The 20,389-nt window shown below is 39.2% G+C and overlaps 1 protein-coding gene across 1 annotated transcript; it reads right to left on the bottom strand.

The window, feature by feature from the left end:
* Positions 1 to 946: 946 nt before the first annotated feature.
* SAMD9L (sterile alpha motif domain containing 9 like) lies at positions 947 to 15,026 on the bottom strand. Its single transcript, XM_036758437.1, has 3 exons — positions 14,974 to 15,026; positions 12,619 to 12,744; positions 947 to 6,298 (listed from the first exon to the last, which is right to left on the bottom strand). Exon 3 carries the CDS (start codon positions 6,276 to 6,278, stop codon positions 1,548 to 1,550), a length of 4,731 nt encoding a protein of 1,576 aa, XP_036614332.1. The 5' UTR covers positions 6,279 to 6,298; positions 12,619 to 12,744; positions 14,974 to 15,026; the 3' UTR covers positions 947 to 1,547.
* Between the last annotated feature and the right edge of the window lie 5,363 nt (positions 15,027 to 20,389).

The raw sequence follows: 20,389 nt of genomic DNA, 5'->3' as shown, positions 1-20,389 counted from the left end.
AGAATCTAAACGACTCTTTTAAATATTTTGACTCTTAAAAATAGGTCTGGTCCTCAGATATTCTGAGGAACCATCTCTGGTCTGGGCCCTCCCATCTGTGGATGTGTCCTTATTCCATAGTTCCCCTGAGAAAGTCATAGACTCCAATTCACTTTTAATCTTGTGTTCTTAGATAGGGTTAACTTTAATTGGAGGCAGGGGATATATGATTGGAAAGCTCAACTTGTCCTCTTATAAGCTTCATCCACCCATATATACTTGGTGTTCTTGTCATAATCATGTTAGTTAGGAGTTACAAAGAGAAGCTACCGCTCTAGATTGTGCAAGCCTTGTGCTTTCATCTATCTCTGTGGATAGGACTCCTTGCATATAGGTGACAAACATTTTACCCTGTAATGACCCTGTGAGGTATGTAGGGTAATTATTACTCTCATCAAAAAAATTATTTTATTTTCAATTTATGGAACAAAACAAGCATTTCCATAACACAGTTCAATTAAGAAAACAAAAAGCTGATTGCACAGGAAACTGTAAATCTACCATGGACAACTTGCTCCCTCCAATATAAATTTCTTTTTTTCCTTTTTTTTTCTCTCCTCCCCCTACCCTAGAGATGGCTACCATTAGACACAAATATATGTGTGTGTGTGTATATACGCACATGCACACACACACCTACATATATATACATATATACCTATATTTGTTAAATTATTCTATACATACTTCTATTTATCAGTTCTTTCTCTGGATGCAGATAGCATCTTTCTTCATATGTCCTTTATAGTTAATTTGGTTTTATATATAATATAGTTAATCTATAATAGTCAAAATTACTTATTCGTTCAAAGTTGTTCTTAAAAAATATTGCAGTTACTGCATACAATGTTCTCTTGGTTCTGCTTACTTCACCCTTCCTCATTTCATACAAATCTTTCCATGTTTTTCTAAGCTCAATGAGCTCATCATTTCTTATAGCACAGTAGGCTTCTGTCACAACCATACGTCACAACTTGTTCAGCCATTCCCCAATTGATAGTGATCTGTGCAATTACCTCCATTTTCTATCTAGGAATCTAAAGCACAAAGTAGGTTCAGTGACTTGTCATAGATCACAGACTTAGCCAACTGGAGGACCAGGAGTCTAGAATCTATCAAGTACTAGAATATTTTTATTATTAATTTTTTGATTTATTTCATAACACTGAAGTACACCCTAAGGAAGTGGAAAGGGTCCTTTATACATAATCACTTTGGTAAGGGTGGGGAGGAGGTAGAGATATTAAGAGTAACAAAGCTTCCCCTTTTTTTAATGGTCCTCCAGATATTACAAATTGGAGACATTTGGAAACAATTCATAAGATCTTAATGGTAGCAGAGGAGTAAAATAATTTTTGGATAGTGTCTTGTGTAATTCTTGGAGCTAAGACAACAGAAGAAGGTAAAGTATGAGGAAAATGAACTCTATAAAATTCTGATTCCAGACTGAAAGCTAATAATACTGAGATAAGGAGCCTCAGAAAACAAGAGGAAAATGATGTGGTTTCTTAAATGATCTCTATGCCATATGCAAGTGGACCTTCAAGGGAAAATCCCAGGTAGAAGGATACTTTTTCTATACTTCTGCCACTCCGTAATCTACCTAAGAAAACAGGCCTCACAGGGATCTTGATTTTTTCATCTCTTCCATACTCTACATAGATGAGTTCACCCTCAGCCCGGCCCCTTAATCGTAGCAAAAGTTCCTGGACTTTTTTCTCTTCCCACACAGCCCCACTCTGAAACAGGATATTTGTGTCTGACACGTTTTGAAAACACTGCTCAATTTTGACTTTGTGCACAAGCCTGTTGAAACCACTGCCTTTTCCAAGGTAAAAATGTGCAATTGGCTGTTTGAAGTGACACATATACTTGTACTGTGACTTGAAGGACATATTTAGAGATGAAATATACTTTTCCATTTGTCCAGAATCTGAATCAAGTTGTTGGTTTTCTGGCCAGAACAACAGGGAGGCAAGGAAGTAAGGTTCTGGGAATTTGTGATTGAAACCTACTTGCTTCAGGATTTCTTGGAGCTGTTTCTTTAGCTTAGGCAGGGGTTGCACCAGTTTGGAAGCTGGTCTTATACAACTGAGAACGATGTTGGCCAGAATGAAATTCTGCTTTTCTCTCAAATGGGTTTTATTGGTCAACTGTCCAAGGAGATAAGTATATTGATCTATGATATCTTCCATTTTGTTAGCAGCACTTCTTTGGTTAGTGAGAAGATACTCTAATAATCCAGAAAACTTGTCTGCTTTTAAAATTTCCAGGCTTCTCCTACAGTTCTCTACTTGAATTGGCAAAACGAGTTTTGTTTTTGGGTTTTTGTCCTGATATTGCTGCAGATCTAAGGGACCGAATACTGCTGCATATCTATTGAAACATTCAATCACCTTTCTCCGAAGTTTTATTTCTTCTTTTTCTTTAATGATGTTCTTGGGCTTCAGAAGGACAAAGTAGTTATCGAAAAAATCAAAGGCTTGTTTCAAATCTAACTGCAAGTTACTCAGGTAAGGAATGAACTCCTTCAATGCTAAGTGATACTCATCATTTGGATCCCCAGGAATATCACCCTTTCCAGATAAAAATTTTACCATGTGTTCGTTACACACTTGATCTTCTTTGCCAAAAAAAGAAATGAGCTGTAGAACCTGGATTGTGCAAAGACATACTTCAATCTCTCCTTGATAGCCTGCTGTATTGTAGGAATCATACCTCCTTTTCCATCTTTGATTGTCCAAATCCTCTCTGACATTTTCTTTCATTTTACTTTGCTCCTGACACAATTTGAAGGCTTTGGAGGCTGTTCCAGCAGTTTCTAGGAGATTTCTCAGATCATGAACAGTGATGCTCCTACTTCTTGCATTTTCTTCCAACCACCATTTTATCTTACTTTTGTAGACTTGACCAATTGTATCTGAGATATAGGAGTTGCAGGGTGCCAGTGTTTTTGCTTTCTCTGCCCACTTCAGAGCACTGGGAAAGTTCTTCTCCTTAAGGTAGAAATGTCTCGCTAAGGCTTGACAAATGAATGCATTCTGGGGGAATCGAATAGTTCCTTTCTGCAAGACCATTACTACTTTATCATTACCTTCTTCCTGTTGCACTGCTTCAATCAATGGAGAAAACAAAGTATTTGTCTCATCCCCATGCTCCCTGCGCTGTCTGGTAAGCAACAAAGTTTCCACATCTTGGGAAAGTTTATCTCTTCCTATTCCAATATTATAAAATAAACTCTCTTCTAACAGTTCCAGTGTGATTTGACTTTTAGCCAAATGATAAGAGGTTTTCAATTCAACTAGACAGTGATTGGCGATCAGAGGATGGATGATCCTTGCAGCTTTGTACTTCCCTTTTTCCTGCACTTCCACTTGAATCAAAAGAGTAGAATAGTTTCCCATCTTGTCTTCAAGGCATTCGGTTCCCCAGAAAGTCCTCTTGTTTGCAATTCCCAAGAATTCCTCACACTGGGATACTGAGATTATGGAATTAGTAACATAAGAGTTCAGTAAAGCCAGAAAGGAAATGAGTTGTGCTTCCTTGCTATGTATTTCGAGCCCTTTCAGTATGTTCCTGACAACATTTTCTATGTATTTTTCATCAAAATTACTTTTCATGATCATGAAAGAATAAAAATCTTTAAAGTTCTTGTGTTGCTTTTCAATTTCTTTCAGTTTGACCTCAAAAGCTCTTTGCTCTATCTCAGAAAGTTTATTTTCCAGAGCAATGCTGTCTGGATGTTTTGCACTTTTAAGAGGATTCTGGGATCTCATACAGTTTAAAATGATCACTAGAGGTTTTTCATATTGAATACCCTTTTCTGCTACAGCTGCAAGAATATAATTCTGAAGCATATAGACATTTTCTTGTTCCTCAAAATCATCCACAAGGAGCAGTACAGGTAAATAATCTGGCTGGCCATTTGAACCATATTTGATTAAACTGATTACCTGTTCTCCAATTTCTGGAAATTCAGTTGCTTTATTTTTCAGCACAGCACATCTGAATTTTTTCTTTAGTTTCCAGAGAACATGCATGGCCAATGTAGTTCCCCCACAGCCTGGGTGGTGATAAAGATTAACAATTTTGGCACATGTTTGTTTAGGAGTATCTGCCCAGTCTTGAATCATCTCTTTAAGGTTTTTATATTTGTCCCTTTTTATAAAAGTTGAATACTTTTTAGAGGAAAAGTAAAAGTTCCACCAGGAAACTTTGCCACCTCGATAAAAATGCTCCTCTTGAGATTTCATGAATTCAAGGAACTTATTTTCATCCGCCTCTAATTCCGTGTCTTCACATTCATTTTCACAGAGGATTTCTAGAGCACTCATGAAATCTTCTTCCTTTTTCAGGAGAACAGTAGATAAACCAGTTGATGGCAAAAACCTTTGTGAAGAATGAATCCTTGATTTTAATTTCAGAATTGTACCATTTATCTTTTCAAGACTTAAGGTAGAAATACATTGGTCTGAGAGCTCATCAACCATTGTCAGTCTGGCTTGTAGAAGACTTTTCCATCGCTGACATATGTGTGAATTGATGCAGATGCACAATATGTTTTCCATTCCCTTCAGATCTTGGTAGAAAGCACAGAATGCTTCAATGAGAGGATCTCTTGGATCTTCCACTGGAGAGAGTAACAGAAACACCACCAAAAACTTCCCTCTTGGCATTATGTTTTCATGAGTAAGGAAGGAAATGAGTTTTCGGACTTCAGAAGCTCTTTCTCGTTGCCATAAAGATGACTCTAAAGGCTTGTCCTCCTGCCCTTCCAGGTCTGTCCTACCATTGCAAAAGATCCAGCTGGGCTGTTGATAAAGATTCAACTTATTGGGATTTTGGATAACTTCGTCATCATATTGATGTGGAAAATGAAGATTTGCTGCTCGAGTCTCTCGGTAAGATTTCACCAACCCATTGTTCCCAGATTCAGGATCAAACTCCAACACAGCAAACCATTTAATCTCCTTTAGAAAGTCCAGGTGCTTTGTTTGATTTGGATGGCACTTACTGGCCACCAGAATGTACCATTCATAGCGGGAATTGTCCAACAGGTCTCGGTTTCCTGTGAGTAGTTTCACCAGCTTTGGCCCTTCATTTCCCTTCATCTTCTTTTTTGTTCCATATTCTTTTTCTGCAGATTTTCTGGAATTTGCCAGTGAATCCAAATCAAGTAAAAACTTTTTGTAATTTGCATCATTTTGCTTGACATTAGCAAGGATGTCTTTAGAGCTGGCTCCCTCCCTCACAAAAACTGAGTATTCATTATTTTCTTTCCACCTTTTTTCTTTACAGTTTTGCATTCTGATGCGGAAAAGAGTGTTTTTACATATGGAATACTGAGGAATGACATCAACTTCAATAACAAATCTATCAGATAGAGTATTGTTCTGCCGTAAGACTTCCACAAACCTGGGTTCCCTAATACATTTACGTGCTATATTGACCTGCTCATCATAATCAAAATAGTGTTTGATCATCAGATTGAAGTGGTCAACAAAAGCTTCTTTATTGGTAATTTTCAACCCAACAATTTCTCCGTGGGGTTTGTCTTTGACACCAAAATGGATAGTGCCGTTGGTACGAGAATTCATGCAGGCTGAAGCAAATTTAAAGACTTCTTGGCTGAATTTCATTTTGATGTCTTCCTCAGTTGCTGTCTCAGTATTAGTTAATGCCTTATACTCATGGACTGGATCAATGAGATTTAGTGGTCCTGTTTCTGGCTGCAGAATATAATGCTGTATATAACGACAGCTGTCATGGAAGTTGTCAAAAGGATATGGCATACACGATAATCTTCTTGGTTCTACTTCTGCATCATCTAATACATTTTCTGTAGTGAGCTTTGATTCCTTCATACATTCAGAATTTGTAATATCTTGAGAGTTGGTAGTTGAAATTGCCTTTTCTGTATTTTCTGTTTTGAGTTTTGTTCTCATTGTGTCTTTCTTTGTAGGAGTTTTCAAGCTATCTTGTTTTCCAAATGTCTGAACAGAACTTTCTGGTGGAGTGCTCTTCAATGTTTTAAAAGTGCGCATTATCAAAAGAGCTGGGCCACGTGGTATACCCATATTCACAAGATCCTTCTCTTCTAAGACATTTAATACTAAGCCTGACACTTCTTCAGAAAGTAGGATTTGTCCATATTTTTCCTCAATCTTGAGTTCTTTTGTCACCCATTGTTTCACATCTTCTTTGGTCCAGTCATCAATATTTGTTGTCAGGTCAGTCATTTCAAAGATGTATCTTCACTCTTTTGAAAGAAAAACAAAATTAATGTAATAAACATTTGGGATGTTGTATGAGATACTTAATTTAGAATTGCAATGACTTGCAAATTCTGTTCATTGAATCACAGAATCACACTTGGAAGGGATATTAAAGATAATCTCGTCCATACTAGACCTTAACATCTATTCCCTTTGCAATATCCCTGAGTAGTCATCAGCCTGCCTTCCCTTGAAGATTCCCCAGTAACGGTAAACTCATCACCCAATTCTACTTTTGCATGACTCTGACTTTTAGAAAATTTTCCCATATATCCAGCCCAAATCTGTCTTTCTACCACTTCCATACATCAGTTCTTGTTCTGCCTCCTAGCTAGGGCCAAGAAGAAAAGGACATTTTTGTTGTCCTTAGTTTTCATCATCATCCTCTTCCCATTCTGACATCTAGAGCTGCAGATGCTGTCCTTGCAAGATCATGCCACTCTCTTTCATACTCTGCTCTCTGCCCCTGCTTTCCTGTGTATACTTTAAAATCTATCTTGGACAATGAGTTCTCTGTGCATCCATGGGCTCGGCATGTAGTTGTGGGACTGATCTAGTTAAACGTAATTAAGCCTATCATGACAATAGGCCATGAAAGAAAAGTTTTTGGGGAATATGTTAATGTTGAAATGGAAAAGGATTATTTTTCAACCACTTCATAAGTATCTCTATTACTTGCCTTTGGTTAACAAAAATTAAAACCCTCATTACATTTTCAAATATAGGTCTAAAATTAAACTGAAAACATCTTACAGTAAATCACCTCTGCCTCTTATCTGTAAGGCTTGCTTCCAGTGACTTTTCCACATGAGACCTTTCTTGATATCCCATGTCTTAGATGTTTAATCTTCATCCCCAGAAAGTACTTTTTATATTCTCTCTCTCTCTCTCTCTCTCTCTCTCTCTCTCTCTCTCTCTCTCTCTCTGTCTGTCTGTCTCTCTATGCATATATATGCACACATATACTATATATATATATATATATATATACATACATATATTTTTGTCTTCCTCCAATATGTGGTAAACTTCTTGAGTTCAGGGATGAATTCATTTTTGCACACACACACACACACACACACACACACACACAGAGTCACAAAAATCCAGTGCCTTAAACATAGTATTATTGTTCCTTTATAAGTGCATATTGCAATTTGGAATTATACAAATAAAATGGCAAAAATGCCCATGCCCCTTGACTCAGAGATTCCACTATGAGGCTTTGAGCCCAAGGAGGTCATTGACAAGAAGAAAGTTTTCATGCACTCCAAAATATCTATGGTAGCCCATTTTATGATAGCAAAGAACTAGAAACAAAGTAGATGCTACCAATTAGGAAATGCCACCAATTAGATGCCACCAGGAAACAAATCGTGGTACGTGGATGTAATGAAATTTTACTGTGATGTAAGAAATGATGATTACAAATAAAACAAATGTAGTCAAGATCAGAAGGAAAACAGAAAACTGGGGGATATTTTTATAGACAGTTTCTCAGATAAAGGTCTCACATTTCACATATATAAAGAACTTTGCAAAATTTATAAGAATAAGAGTCATTGTCCAATTGATTAATGGTCAAAGGATATGAACAGGCAGTTTTCCAATGAAGAAATCAAAACAATTTATAGTCACATGAAAAAATAATCTAAATCATTATTGATTAGAGAAATGCAAATTAAAACAACCTTCAGATATGATTTTGTGCCTATCAGACTGGCTAAAATGATTGAAGAGAAAAGTGACAAATGTTTGAGGGGATGTGGAAAAATTGAGACATTAATTATTTATTGGTAGAATTGTTAACTGACCCAACCATTTTGGAAAGCAATCTGGAATTATGCCCAAAGAGTTATTAAATTGCCTATACACTTTGACCCAGCAATACCACTACTAGGTCTGTTTCCAAAGATTATTAGGAAAAAAGGAAAAGAACCTACATGTTCTAAGATATTTGTAGAAGCTCTCTGTGTGGAAATTTGCAGGGATGCCCATCAATCAGGGAATGCTGAACAAGTTGTAGTATATGATTGTGATGGAATACTACTGTGCTATAAGAAATGATGAACTTGATGATCTTAGAAAAACATGGCTAGACTTGCATGAAAAAATGAAGAGCAAAATAAACAGAACCAAGAGAATGTTGTATACAGTAACAGCAATATTGTTTTAAGAACAACTTTGAGCAAATAAATAATTTTGGCTATTGTAAATACCCAAATTAACTACAAAGAACATATGAAGGAAGACACTCTCTGCACCCAGAGAAAGGACTGATAAGTAGAAGTATGTATAGAATGATTCTACACACACACACACGCACACACATACACACACATATGTATGTATATATATATACACACACATGTTTGTATACATATATATACATACACACACACACATACACACACACACACACACACACACACACACGCACACATGTGCATATATACTAGGACTGAGATTAGGATCTATTTTTCCCAAAGGCAAGTTTGTTTCTTTCCTCCTGGTGCTTCTCATTTTATATTACACTTCCTTTTTTTATTCCTGCTAGCCTTTCACACGTCACCACCAGCCTCTCTTACCTAACTGGGTTACTACATTATAAACAAAGGCCCTTTCATCACTGTATTACTCTAACCAGAACCAAACACTGAGAACATGTGTCCTCTCCCAGCCCTCTCCCACCCTATGGGCAAATGGTAGTTTCATGGAAATCAAGTCTATAAACAATAAGTATAGCACTGCTCCTCCGCTCACTGGTTGAGGCACTGATGTGCCAGCATAGCTTCTGAAGTACTGAAGGTTTGCTTACAACAAGGGCACAGATAAAAAGTGGGCTTATCCACCATTATGGTAACATTGATACCAGAGTGTGTTTTCAGGTAGGCAACAACTATAGGTTTCTGAACAATGGGGACAATGGAAAGGGTCTTTTAAAAGCCACTGGATTCATACACTGAAGCAAAGGAGGGATGATCCCTCTACTCCTTCTCATTGCTAGTATTCTGGCACTGCCCATTTGAACTTGTTGTTCCAGGGGATTAGTCAAAGAGTAGGATTTCATCTGAGCTTGATTTCCAGCAAAGGTAACCTCTTTTCTCTGTCACAAACACCAGGATGGCTCTGGAAGTTTCTATTCAAATAATGTTGAATAGTATGGTATTGAAGCTCTTCTCCAAGATCTTTAGGTGACCATCATCCTTGTAAAGAAGCATGACTGTAGCCTTAAAAACTTTCCACAGAAAAGACAAGTCTATGGTGTCATTCTCTGATGATTAACAATGGCTCAGGCTTCCTAGTTGTGTGGTAGAGATACCTTCCTCTCCCACTGATCGCTGGTTGTAGTAGCAATTTTGATTTGAAGATCTTTCCCACCCATTAATAGGCCATGTGACCTGTTTACATCACAGGAAGCCTAAGTTACATGGTGGGAGGAGCTTCCTAACAGGAAAAGGAAATTATGTCACAGAAAATGCTGAGGGAGAGAGAGGGAGAGAGAGAGAGAAAGATGTTATGGCTTCTGGTGGCTACTAATGGCTGCCCTTGTGATTGTTAGAACTGAACAGGCTGACTTAGCTGTACTGTGAGTTTGTTTTGGGGAAGACCCCAGCAGGGGGGTCAGAGAGGTTTTGGGATGGTGAGTTTCCAGGCTGTGATATGGTGTTTTAAGTTCCTTGCTGTTATGATAAAGTGGGCTGACTGGCTGTGGGAGCTGAACATTTGGTTATGGGTTATGATTTTCTGGTGTCTGAAAAATGTTATACTTCTTTTACCTTCTTTGTGGAGAGTCTCTCATACTTTGCAATACAGAACTAGATAGGTATATTCATGATTATCGTTGATGTTGTGTTTATTGCCTTAGTGTTTTACTGGTATTGGTAGAGCCTGAAGTAAAGTAGGGGACTCTTGCCTCTGGTATTTGCCAACAATTGGGTGTGTTCTTTTCTGGGTCTGTATGGAGAGGAGCCTTCTCAATTTCCTGGGTAAGGACAGCTGAATTCGAATAGAAGAGGCTGCCCATGGATCAGCTTGCAGAAAACTCTATGAAGCACATTCAAGTTTGTCACCTTCTGGAACATGTTCTTGAAGTGAAGTAGCTGGAGCAGCTGGAACAACTAGTTTGAACTCCTGGGAGGCTGGTACATCTGCCTCAAGACACTGGATCATGGGGCACCTAGGAAGGGCTGTCAGGTCTGGGAGGTGAGAGCTTGGTTTCTGAAACTGTTGAGGAGTCTTCCCTGGCCTTTTGGTGTTCCTGGTCATTTGGCTTTTCATCTCCTTTTGGAGTAGCCATGACAGACTTTACGTCTTTTGAGGAGTCTTCCAAGTCTTCTTCTTCTTTAGCTTTCTGGTGCTCCTGATCACTTGTGTTTTGATTTCTTTTTAGAGGAGTAGCCATCTTGGAAATTCATTCTCACTGCCAGGAGCCTAGCCTTTTTTCCCTGTTAGTACCAACAAATTTCTAACTTCCCTTTCCCATAAGCTCCTGTACCTCATGCCACCTACCTACCCTTAAACTAAAGGTAAGTGATCCCCAAGGGGAACTGGTATGTAGTCATTGACTTGACCAATGCCAATCCCCCTCCATGAGGAAAACCAGGAATAATTTGCTTTTACCTGGCAGGGCTTCCAATCCAGCATGACTATTCTGCATCAAGAATACCTTAACATTCCTGCAATTTGCCACCATGCCTTGCTGGTCTGGTGACATTCTTGCATTATATCATTGACTTAATCATTATCAGCCCAAATGAAGAGGTTGCCAAAAATTCTTTAGAAGTGGTACTATAGACCCTTAAGGCAGATGAGTGAGCTACCAACCCTGATAAAAGCCATGGACCCACACAGCAAGTGAAATTCCTGGGAGCCCAGTGAGTGGGGAACAAAAAAGACATTTCTAACCTAGTTAAAGACAAACTCTTTAGCTTAGGGACCCCTAAGAATAAAAAAGAGACACTATTAGGCTTTTGCAGTATTGGAGACAGCACATTTGCCTTCTAAGTATCTTACTGAAACCCCTGTTTAAAGTAACACACCAGTCATCAGTCTTTGAATGGAGGTCAGAGTAGCAACAAACACTAGGAAGGGTGTCACTGGCCATTGACTAAGCCCTTCTGCTAAGACCTTCTCTCTCTCAGGACTACACAGAGCTTCAGGCATCAGTTTCTAGGTTTTGCAGCCAATTCAGTCCTAGTGCTCAGAGAAGCAAGGAGTGGCCTTTGGGAGTGACGACCTAGGCCAGTAGTAACTGAAATGAGGACTTTTTTTTGATAGATATACACATTTGGCACTATATAAATGCTTATTCCCTTCCCTTCTTCCTGGACCCCCAGATGGGGTATGGGCTTTCAACTGGCCTTCCTTTTGAACTTTCCCCTGAATTTCAGGAACCCAGCCCTTGAACCCAGTAATCCTTTCAACTGTCCTTTCATTGTGCCCCACCCCCTCCAGTCCAACCCTCAATTCTCTGTTATCTTCCTCCAGCCTAACCCTTCATTGTCTGTGACCACCCTTAATGCCATCTAGATCCCTCCTCGTACCTCCCAGTCACCCCAAGCTACTGACCACTCCTTGACCCCATCCAAGTCTTCCCACAATCTTTTTCTCTATAAAAAAGGTCAATCTTGTCCCTAATAAATGTGCAGATTCTTAAAATACCACCTGCTTCTACTGGCAAAACATTAAACCTTGTCTCTGACTGAAAGAAGGCTTGAGTGGTCAAATTCTTTTGAGGCGGACCCTCCCTTTGCCCTGTCATTTCAGGGTTCTTAGCATCCCTAGACTGCAACATCCCCATTTACAGAGTGTCTACACGTATAACACATTCTACATCACCAGGACTCTCCCAGAAGCTGTCTGAAATACTCTGAACCTGCACCAGACCTCCAACTATCAGTATTTACTTTGTTTCTTAAGTTAGCAAATGTGATAAATTTGTTGACTCACAGAAATTCAAAGCCAAGAGTTGTGTCTCAGTTAATATTTACAGATAAGGAGTGGGAGGAAGAGAGAGCATTTTTCTCATTTAGTGAGATAAAATGTTTGGTTTAGACTTACTCTGGCACATAGAGCCACTTTTGAATGGTTGAACAAAGTGTTGGACTCTTAAAAAGCTGGCAATGGATTTGAAATCCATGTATCCCTGAGAAATAGCTATGAGCTCCTAAGAACCATAGGCTTGGGAAGGAGCTAGCAGAAAAATTTTTCACTCTCCTTTTCACTTACAGGGGCCATTTGACTTGCCAGCCTTTGAAAAGCAACCCATGCTTTTCAAAAGGAGAATGAGAAAGCAACGTACCTGAATGGAAGTGAAGGCCTGCGATTTCTGCCCACGTGAAGGTTGGGGAAGAAAGTAATATTGGGTTGTTCTTTGCCTCAGGAGATGACTGACAGCTCAGCCTATCTAATTCTCCAGTGCTTCCTCCTGCTTACATAGAAGAATTAGGAAATTAAGGTTCAGAGAGATAGTCATTTGTCCAAGGTCCAGAATTCAAGTCTTCTCTATACTAGTCTTGAAATCTTTCCTTTCTGACTCATCCATGGTGTTAGGCAGATACTGAAAGTATTTCTTTTCAGAAAAGGAGCTACAACTAAACTAAAGTAAAATAAAAATGGAGAGAAACTCTCACATTCATTGAATACAACTTTTGTTTCAAAGAACTTGCTGAATTAGCCATTTTCTGGGCAGTTTCTATTTTAATCCCTTATGAAAATGGTAGTGCTCCTTAGGGGTGGACATGTTGTCTTAGATTAGATTTAGATGATCTTTTAGAATTTGGGCTACTCTGCTAGTTCTCTGGTACAGGAATCATAATTATCTTGTAGTACATGTGTTTATGTATGTGTGTATATCTGTGTGTATAAATACCTGTCTATATCTATCTACCTATCTGTCTGTCTGTCTATCTGTCTGTCTATCTGCCTGTTATCTATCTACCTGTCTGTCTGTCTCTTTGTCTATCTATCCTGCTTGCCTGTCATCTATCTGTCTATTTATCTGTCTGTCTTTCTATCTGTCCTCTATCTTTCTATCTATCCTGCTTGTCTATTTGTCTGTCTGTCTGTCTGTCTATATATCTATCTAAATATGTGTGTAGATAGAAATACACATATATCTATAGGTGTGTGTACACATACATCCATATATTCATACATATATCTATAGGAGTGTGTGTATATATATTATCTTTACAATATGTATTTTCCCCAAATTATATGTTAAAACAATTTCTAGCATTTGTTTTTTTTTCTTTTTGAGTTCTGAATTCTATCCCTCTCTCCCTCCCTCACCTCCCCCCTCCCTGAGATGGTAAGCAATCAGATATAGGCTATAAATGGGCAGTCATGTAAAACATTTCCATGTTAGTCATTTCATACATATATATTACACATTTAAAAACTTCCTGTGACATAGCTTTTAGAAATCCTTTTGGAGAGCTAAGGCCTGAGTTACAACATATGAATGAACACTTTATTTTAAACATTGCTTTAAAAATTCACATCCATTCAAAAATCTTTTTCCAGTAAAATAACAAAAGCCCTAGGATAAAAAACAAGAAAACGAAAACCACGCAGCTCCTCCCATCCCCACTTTTCCCAGACTTTCCACGTCTTGTCAGCATTTCTGCCTCTCCTCTGTTGCTTTTATCCTTCCTTTGGCATCTCCTACTTCTCAGTATATTCATTTGCACTGTTTTGAAGATGTCTGGTAAACATTTAGAGGATTTCTGTGAAGTGCGGGTGGGGTGGGAGAAATCACTCTCTTCGATGTTAGTTTCATTTCCCTGGGCTGCCTGCTGACTCGCTGTAGGCAGAGTGCTACAGCTTCATCGGCAGCGGTTGGTTGGTTTGTCTCCCGCCCCACTACGGGCCACCCTCGCCTGCCTCTCCCTTAGCAGTTGTGATAGGAAGATGAAGGGGGATAGTGAGTCTGTTGTCAATAAAAATCGCAAATTGTCAGCCTATTTGGCCTCCGAATTGTTTCATTTTAATGTCACCAGCCAGTCTATCATTTTACTGTCCAAGATACCATGTAGAGTTTTGTCTTTTACTCCAATCCCCTCTCCCCGCCCCATATATATAGTTAGAAGACTAGCTCTGTGTGAAGTTTCACACTTCAAAAGTCTGATCTAAAGTTTGCAAAGGAGATCCCTTGTGATCCACGCCCCCCCCCCACAACACACACACACACACACACACACACACACACACACGCACACACACGAGTTCCCCCGCAGTGCCCTATGGGAAGCTTTCTCCTCCAAAGATCTTCTATGACTGCTAAGATAAGCCTCACTTGGCAGTTATCATCTGCTTCTACATTTGGAGATACTGTTACTGATCACATATATGTATGTATATATGTGTAACTAAAAATACAGGTTATCCCAAAAGTCTTAGAGTAGTTTTAAGTCTGAATAAGCTTAAAACTGTACTAAGACCTTTGGGACACCCTGTATTGGCATATGTATATGTATGTATGTATCTGTGTATGTATGTATACACACACATATATGCATACATATGTCTAGTTTTATTTGTTTAAAGACCATGACAACAACAACAAAAACAACCACAACAACAACCTTAGACCACTCCACTGTTATTAAGTCTAAGAAAGGAAATGAGGCCATTGATTGATGCAGGAACTTACCAGAGCTGTCCTGAGGACTCCTTCTTTGAAAGTAGAATCTTGGACTGTATAATAATATTTTATTTCTTCTTGTAAAAGTATAGGCTCTCAATAAAATAAATTTGGTAACATGCACTTAATCAGCAAATTGCCACGCTTTTTCTCTAGAGGTTCTGAAGCAGTAGGCTGAATTTCTGAAGGCTGTGGGATTTTATTCTTAGCCTCAAAGTAATCTTCAACAAATAGACACACCCGAAAATAGGTTTCACTTTCATTTAAGTTTCCTTCTTTCTTTCCCCATCCCCCCCTTCTCTTCCTCCCCCCTCTCCCTCAGTCCACATAGGAAGTCACGCCCTTACCTGTGGGTGCTTGGACCAACAGAAGATTAGTTTTGATCGCTGAAACCTTGAAAGATATCTTAAGGGTCTGCCTGAAATCCTTTGGCGGGCTACAAGTGACCCATGGGCCGTGTTTTGCAGGCCTGGGTTAGAGACTGGCTCAGTAAAATCCTGTTAGTGTTAATTGGTGTCAGAAGTTTCTAAGGGCTGGATGTAGAAGTGAAGCTTTAAGGTCTCTCGCACAGGGGAGAAGGGACAGGTGCCACTGGATCTTTTTCCAGGGTCCCAACTCATGTCTGGACAGGCAAGTTCAGAGCTTCTACTCTCCCTCATTATGGGCTCAACCTTTGATCAAGACCACCTTTCATTTTGAGGATTGTTCTTGGGACCTTTTCTTGGCCTGTATTACTCTGGTAAGACCTATTGCACACGGATTTGGCTTTGAGAGTGTCTCTTCTCTTACAGCCAGCTATAGCCTGTGGGTTTTTCTCTTCTCTTATAAATGTGGTCAGAGCTATGGACTGCTGGGGGTTTTCATTTCTGCACCTTGTAAAATTATTTTGCACAAGAGTTGCTTAAGTGATTGGTTTTCTGTGTGGTTAAGCCAGTTGAAATTAACATCTTAATTGTGCACTTGGTTAAAATTGTGGAATGTTTATTTCTATAATTCAAGTTAATTGCTAGCATGGTGTAGATTACTTGTATTTGTGTATTTATGTTGTTATATGGCCTTATAGCATATTTGTGTATTGTATACTTGTTAGTTAAGTTATACTTGTTAGTTAGTTAGTTAATAAACAATGTTATTGTTTTTGAGGATCAGCTCATGGTTGTCTCAGTCAGGAAAGGGGAGACTAGCAGTTGGTGCCAGAACGCACTCCAGAAAGCACTGAGAAACCCTCCCTGAAATCCCCATCACTCCACACGACTAGGATCCGGGGAGGGGGAGCAGAAGGGGTGGCAAAAAAAGGGAAATGTACAAATGATGCCCGTTATCACCATGACTCCTGTTGGAGCAGTTTTAAACCCCTCTGCCTTCCCCACTCCCCTCCCTCAGAGTCAAGAGTGTATCTCAGTTGTGGGGATTGCTAATAAGACTATATCCATTATATATATATATATATATATGTATATGTATATGTATATGTATATGTATATGTATATGTATATGTATATGTACATATATATGTATATGTATATATAATTATATTATATATAAAAATATATAATATATTGTATATAATTATATTATTTATGTAATATATTCTATTATATATAATATAGATTATATATATTGCTATAAGATTATGTCCATATCTCAGAACCACTCTCCCTTTTTATTGGAGGGATCAGTGTTTTTCATCCTTTTCTCCTGGTCCCTGAGGCCCCTAGTCACTTGCTAGGACAGGTCACTATTTCAACTGACCCATGAGGGACCACTTCTTTGTATCTTTTATCCCCTACACTTTCCTTAACCCCTTCCAACCATCCAGCTCTTAACCAAGTTCCCTCCGGCTTGTGGACTTCAGATGTGACTGATATTGGGTCTCTCCCTTTGATTTATTCACCTCTGAGAAAGGAGGGGATGTAGTTGGTGTAAGCACGTTCAATCCTGCCACCTATTTACATGAGGTAAGAAAGTGAGGATGAGACTTTAGACTATAACTTTGGGATGCTATGGAAATATTGGTACTTCCTACAGCCCATTAAAAATCAGAAACAGGTTTCCTGTCTATTAGACTGTTTAGTGCTTCCCCAAACTGTAGCAGTAATTAAAATTCCAGGGCACAGCTGAGAGAGCAGCATTCATGCCCGTGGAAATGACTTGGTTGAACAGGCAGCAAAACCCACAGCTTTAACTCCTCAAACTCCTGGGGAATGGCTCCTATAGAACAGGTCCCTATGGAACTTTCACTTTGCCCCATAAGCATGACCATCTCACTCTGAAGGCCTGCCTAAGACTCTTAGCCCTACAGGAGAAGAAATCGCCACTGCCCAGGAACAAAATGCTTATCCAAAAGCAAGAAAAGCTTCAAAAGGAAGGATGTGAACTTGATAAGGCTATGGGAATGTTCACAGGGCTGCTGTCACTGCCTATGAGATGTGTCCCAACTTCCCCAAACACAATGAATCCAAGCCTCTGAACCAAGCCCATGGACAGCTTCCTCTCCCAGAAGTGCCTTTTGAAACCTGGCAGAATGACTTTAATCAATTGCCACCTGCCCTTGGTCATAATATGTTTTGTTTATGGTCTGTATATTTCCCCAGTGGGTGGAAGTGTTCCCCTGTTATACTGCTACAGCCTCTGGGTTAGCAGAAATCCTCTTAGGAAAAATCATCTCATTAGGGGAGGTTCCCCTATCACCCTCCCCACTCCCTATTATCAGGATATCTGTCCCTAAGACCCCAGGATGAGAAGAAGACCATAGCAGATGCAGACTACTGACCCAAAAAACCAAACATGGCCTGAGGTTTGCAGTTATCCCCTCTGTGAACTAAGCCTTTTCTTTTCTTGCTATTGTAGCAGTCCCTGGCCTCTCATTTTCCAAAATGTCATTTTTCACCCTCCCAGATCTTCCCTTTATTTTTTAGGGATTTACTTGGCAAAGTGCTTGGCACAAAAGTAGGAGCTTAAGAAATTATTACTAATTGGGGCATCTAGGTGGCACAGTGAGTAGAGCACTGGCCCTGAAGTCAGGAGGTGTGGAGGTGTAAGACCAACAAGACCAACAACACCAGCACACAGGAAGACTGCTAGCACAGGTTCTTTGATCTGCTTTTCTAAGGAAAGCAACTTTAAGGGGTTAACAATCTTACTTTAATTAAACATACATATATCATTTAATTAGTTCAAGGGGAAAAGCCAGCACCTTGAACTTCAGAGAGAATATAAACAGAGATGACAAGCATACATTATATAAACAGAACAAATAACACAGACCAGTAGACAGGCTTCTAGTTGTCTGCCTAACATCTGGGTTTTCAAAACTGCCCCGGGGCAGGGCAGGGCACTGCTTCAATGGCTTACCCAGAGTCTCAACACCAACACTTTTTCAATAAGTGTGCCCCCAAAGGCAAAACACCAACTTCAGAGCTCTTATACCCTGTTCAGGGCCCTGAGGGCTTAGAGCCTACTAAGTAAAAAGGTGTGAGGCCTGGGGCCTTGAATCTAGTTAGTGAAAGGGTATGGGCCTGCCTCTGATCAGGCCTCCCTTTGTTGGCCCCACCTGAGGCCTATTCAATGGGCTGGACAGATTGGTCTTATATCACACAAACCCCTGTAGTGCAGGGGCTCCTAACCTGGGGTCTAGTCTATGCCTGGATTTGGAGGTAAGAAGTTGGGGATATCTATGAAATTGAATGGGGAAAAAATTCTATCCCAACAATGTGTGCTGGCATCAGCTGAAACTAGACCTGAGAGCCTATTGTTAAACTTTCATTGTGAGCATTCACACCTCAGAAACTGGCTGACTCTACAAACCACAGCTCATTTACTGTTTTGTTTTGTTGATTGTCTAGAATTAAAGCAACAGAGAAAATGTTAATAATGGAGATTAAATTTTAAAGAATGTCTGGCAAACTTCATTTTTTCCATAAAGTCTGCCCTTAAACATTTACCAGCACACCTGTTTTTATTTCAATATAATTGGTTTCCTTTGTAACCTTATCTATTTTATTCCATCCATTTAAGAACATTATGCTGAGAAGGGGTACATAGATTTCAATACACTGCTAAAGGGGGTCCCTAACAATCAATAACAATCAATTAATAATGATTTCTTTTTTTTTCTTTTTGCAGGGGGGGAAGGCAGGGAAATTGGGGTTAAGTGACTTGCCCAAGGTCACACAGCTAGTAGGTGTGTCAAGTGTCTGAGGCCGGATTTGAACTGGCTGGTGCTCTACTCACTGTGCCACCTAGCTGTCCCAATTAATAATAATTTCTTAAGCTCCTACTATGTGCCAAGCACTTTGCCAAGTGCTAGGAATACAAAAAGAGGCAAAGACAGTCTCTGCTCCATGCACAAAAACTGTTAAGATTCTCTGCTTTAGTGACACAAAGTTTTCATTTGTGATCTTTTCCATTTTGTTGACCCATAATACTCTCTACTTATCTACCTTCTGAGTAACTATAATTCTTTTTTTCTCTTTAAATTAATTTATTTATTTTTAGTTTTCAACATTCACTTCCATAAGCTTTTGAGTTTTAAATTTTCTCCACTTCCTTCCCCTCCCCCCACCAAGATGGCATGCTAGCTGATAAAAGTTCTACGTCTACATCCTTATTAAACATATTTTCACATTAGTCATGTTGTAAAGAAGAATTAGAATGAATGGGAGAAACCACGAGAAAGAAAAAACAAAACAAAATAGTCTGCTTCCATCTGCATTCAGACTCCAAAGTTCTTTCTCTGGATGTGGACAGCATTTCCCTCATGAGTCTTTTGGAATTGTCTTAGGTCATTGCGTTGCTGAGAAGAGCTAAGCCCATCAAAATCAGTTATCTCACAATGTGGCTGTTACTGTGTACAGTATAGTGTGAGTAACTATGATTCGCATTGGTGCATGAAGCTCCTCCTATTTTCCACCAGATACTTGGTCCTCTCTCATAAAGTGAGAGCATTTTAAGGTATAGTTGCTTGAAAATTTATTTTATTCTATTTCAAACCATCAATAAGTAAATATATAATAACATTCTTTATGAATACATACAATATGCTTACTTGATTCCGTTCCCACATGGACTTTGAATCATATGCAGATTTTTTTTTTTTTACCAGTTCCAAGATGCTGAGCAGTAAGCTTTTAGTGACAAGCTTCAGAGACAGAATTAGGGTCAATCGCAAGGCACCAAATAGCTTATGTGGTCCATGAATAAAGGATTCTTTTCTTTTTTTTTCTTTGCATTTTTTCTTCCTGCTTTTAGGTAAAAAGTACTAGAAACAGGTGAAACCCTTTGAGTTTTAAAAGATCAGAATGGTGAGACACTAGGCTCCCAAGAGCTAATGTCCATGCTGTGATTTGAGCCACTAGGATCCCAAGTAAGTATCCCCAGGCCCTGCATAGTGCTTTGACATAGTAAACACTTAATAAATCTCTTT

Source organism: Trichosurus vulpecula, chromosome 5 (genome assembly GCF_011100635.1).
Source record: "Trichosurus vulpecula isolate mTriVul1 chromosome 5, mTriVul1.pri, whole genome shotgun sequence".
Lineage (NCBI taxonomy): Eukaryota > Metazoa > Chordata > Mammalia > Diprotodontia > Phalangeridae > Trichosurus > Trichosurus vulpecula.
This window is presented reverse-complemented; position numbering and strand designations above follow the sequence as displayed.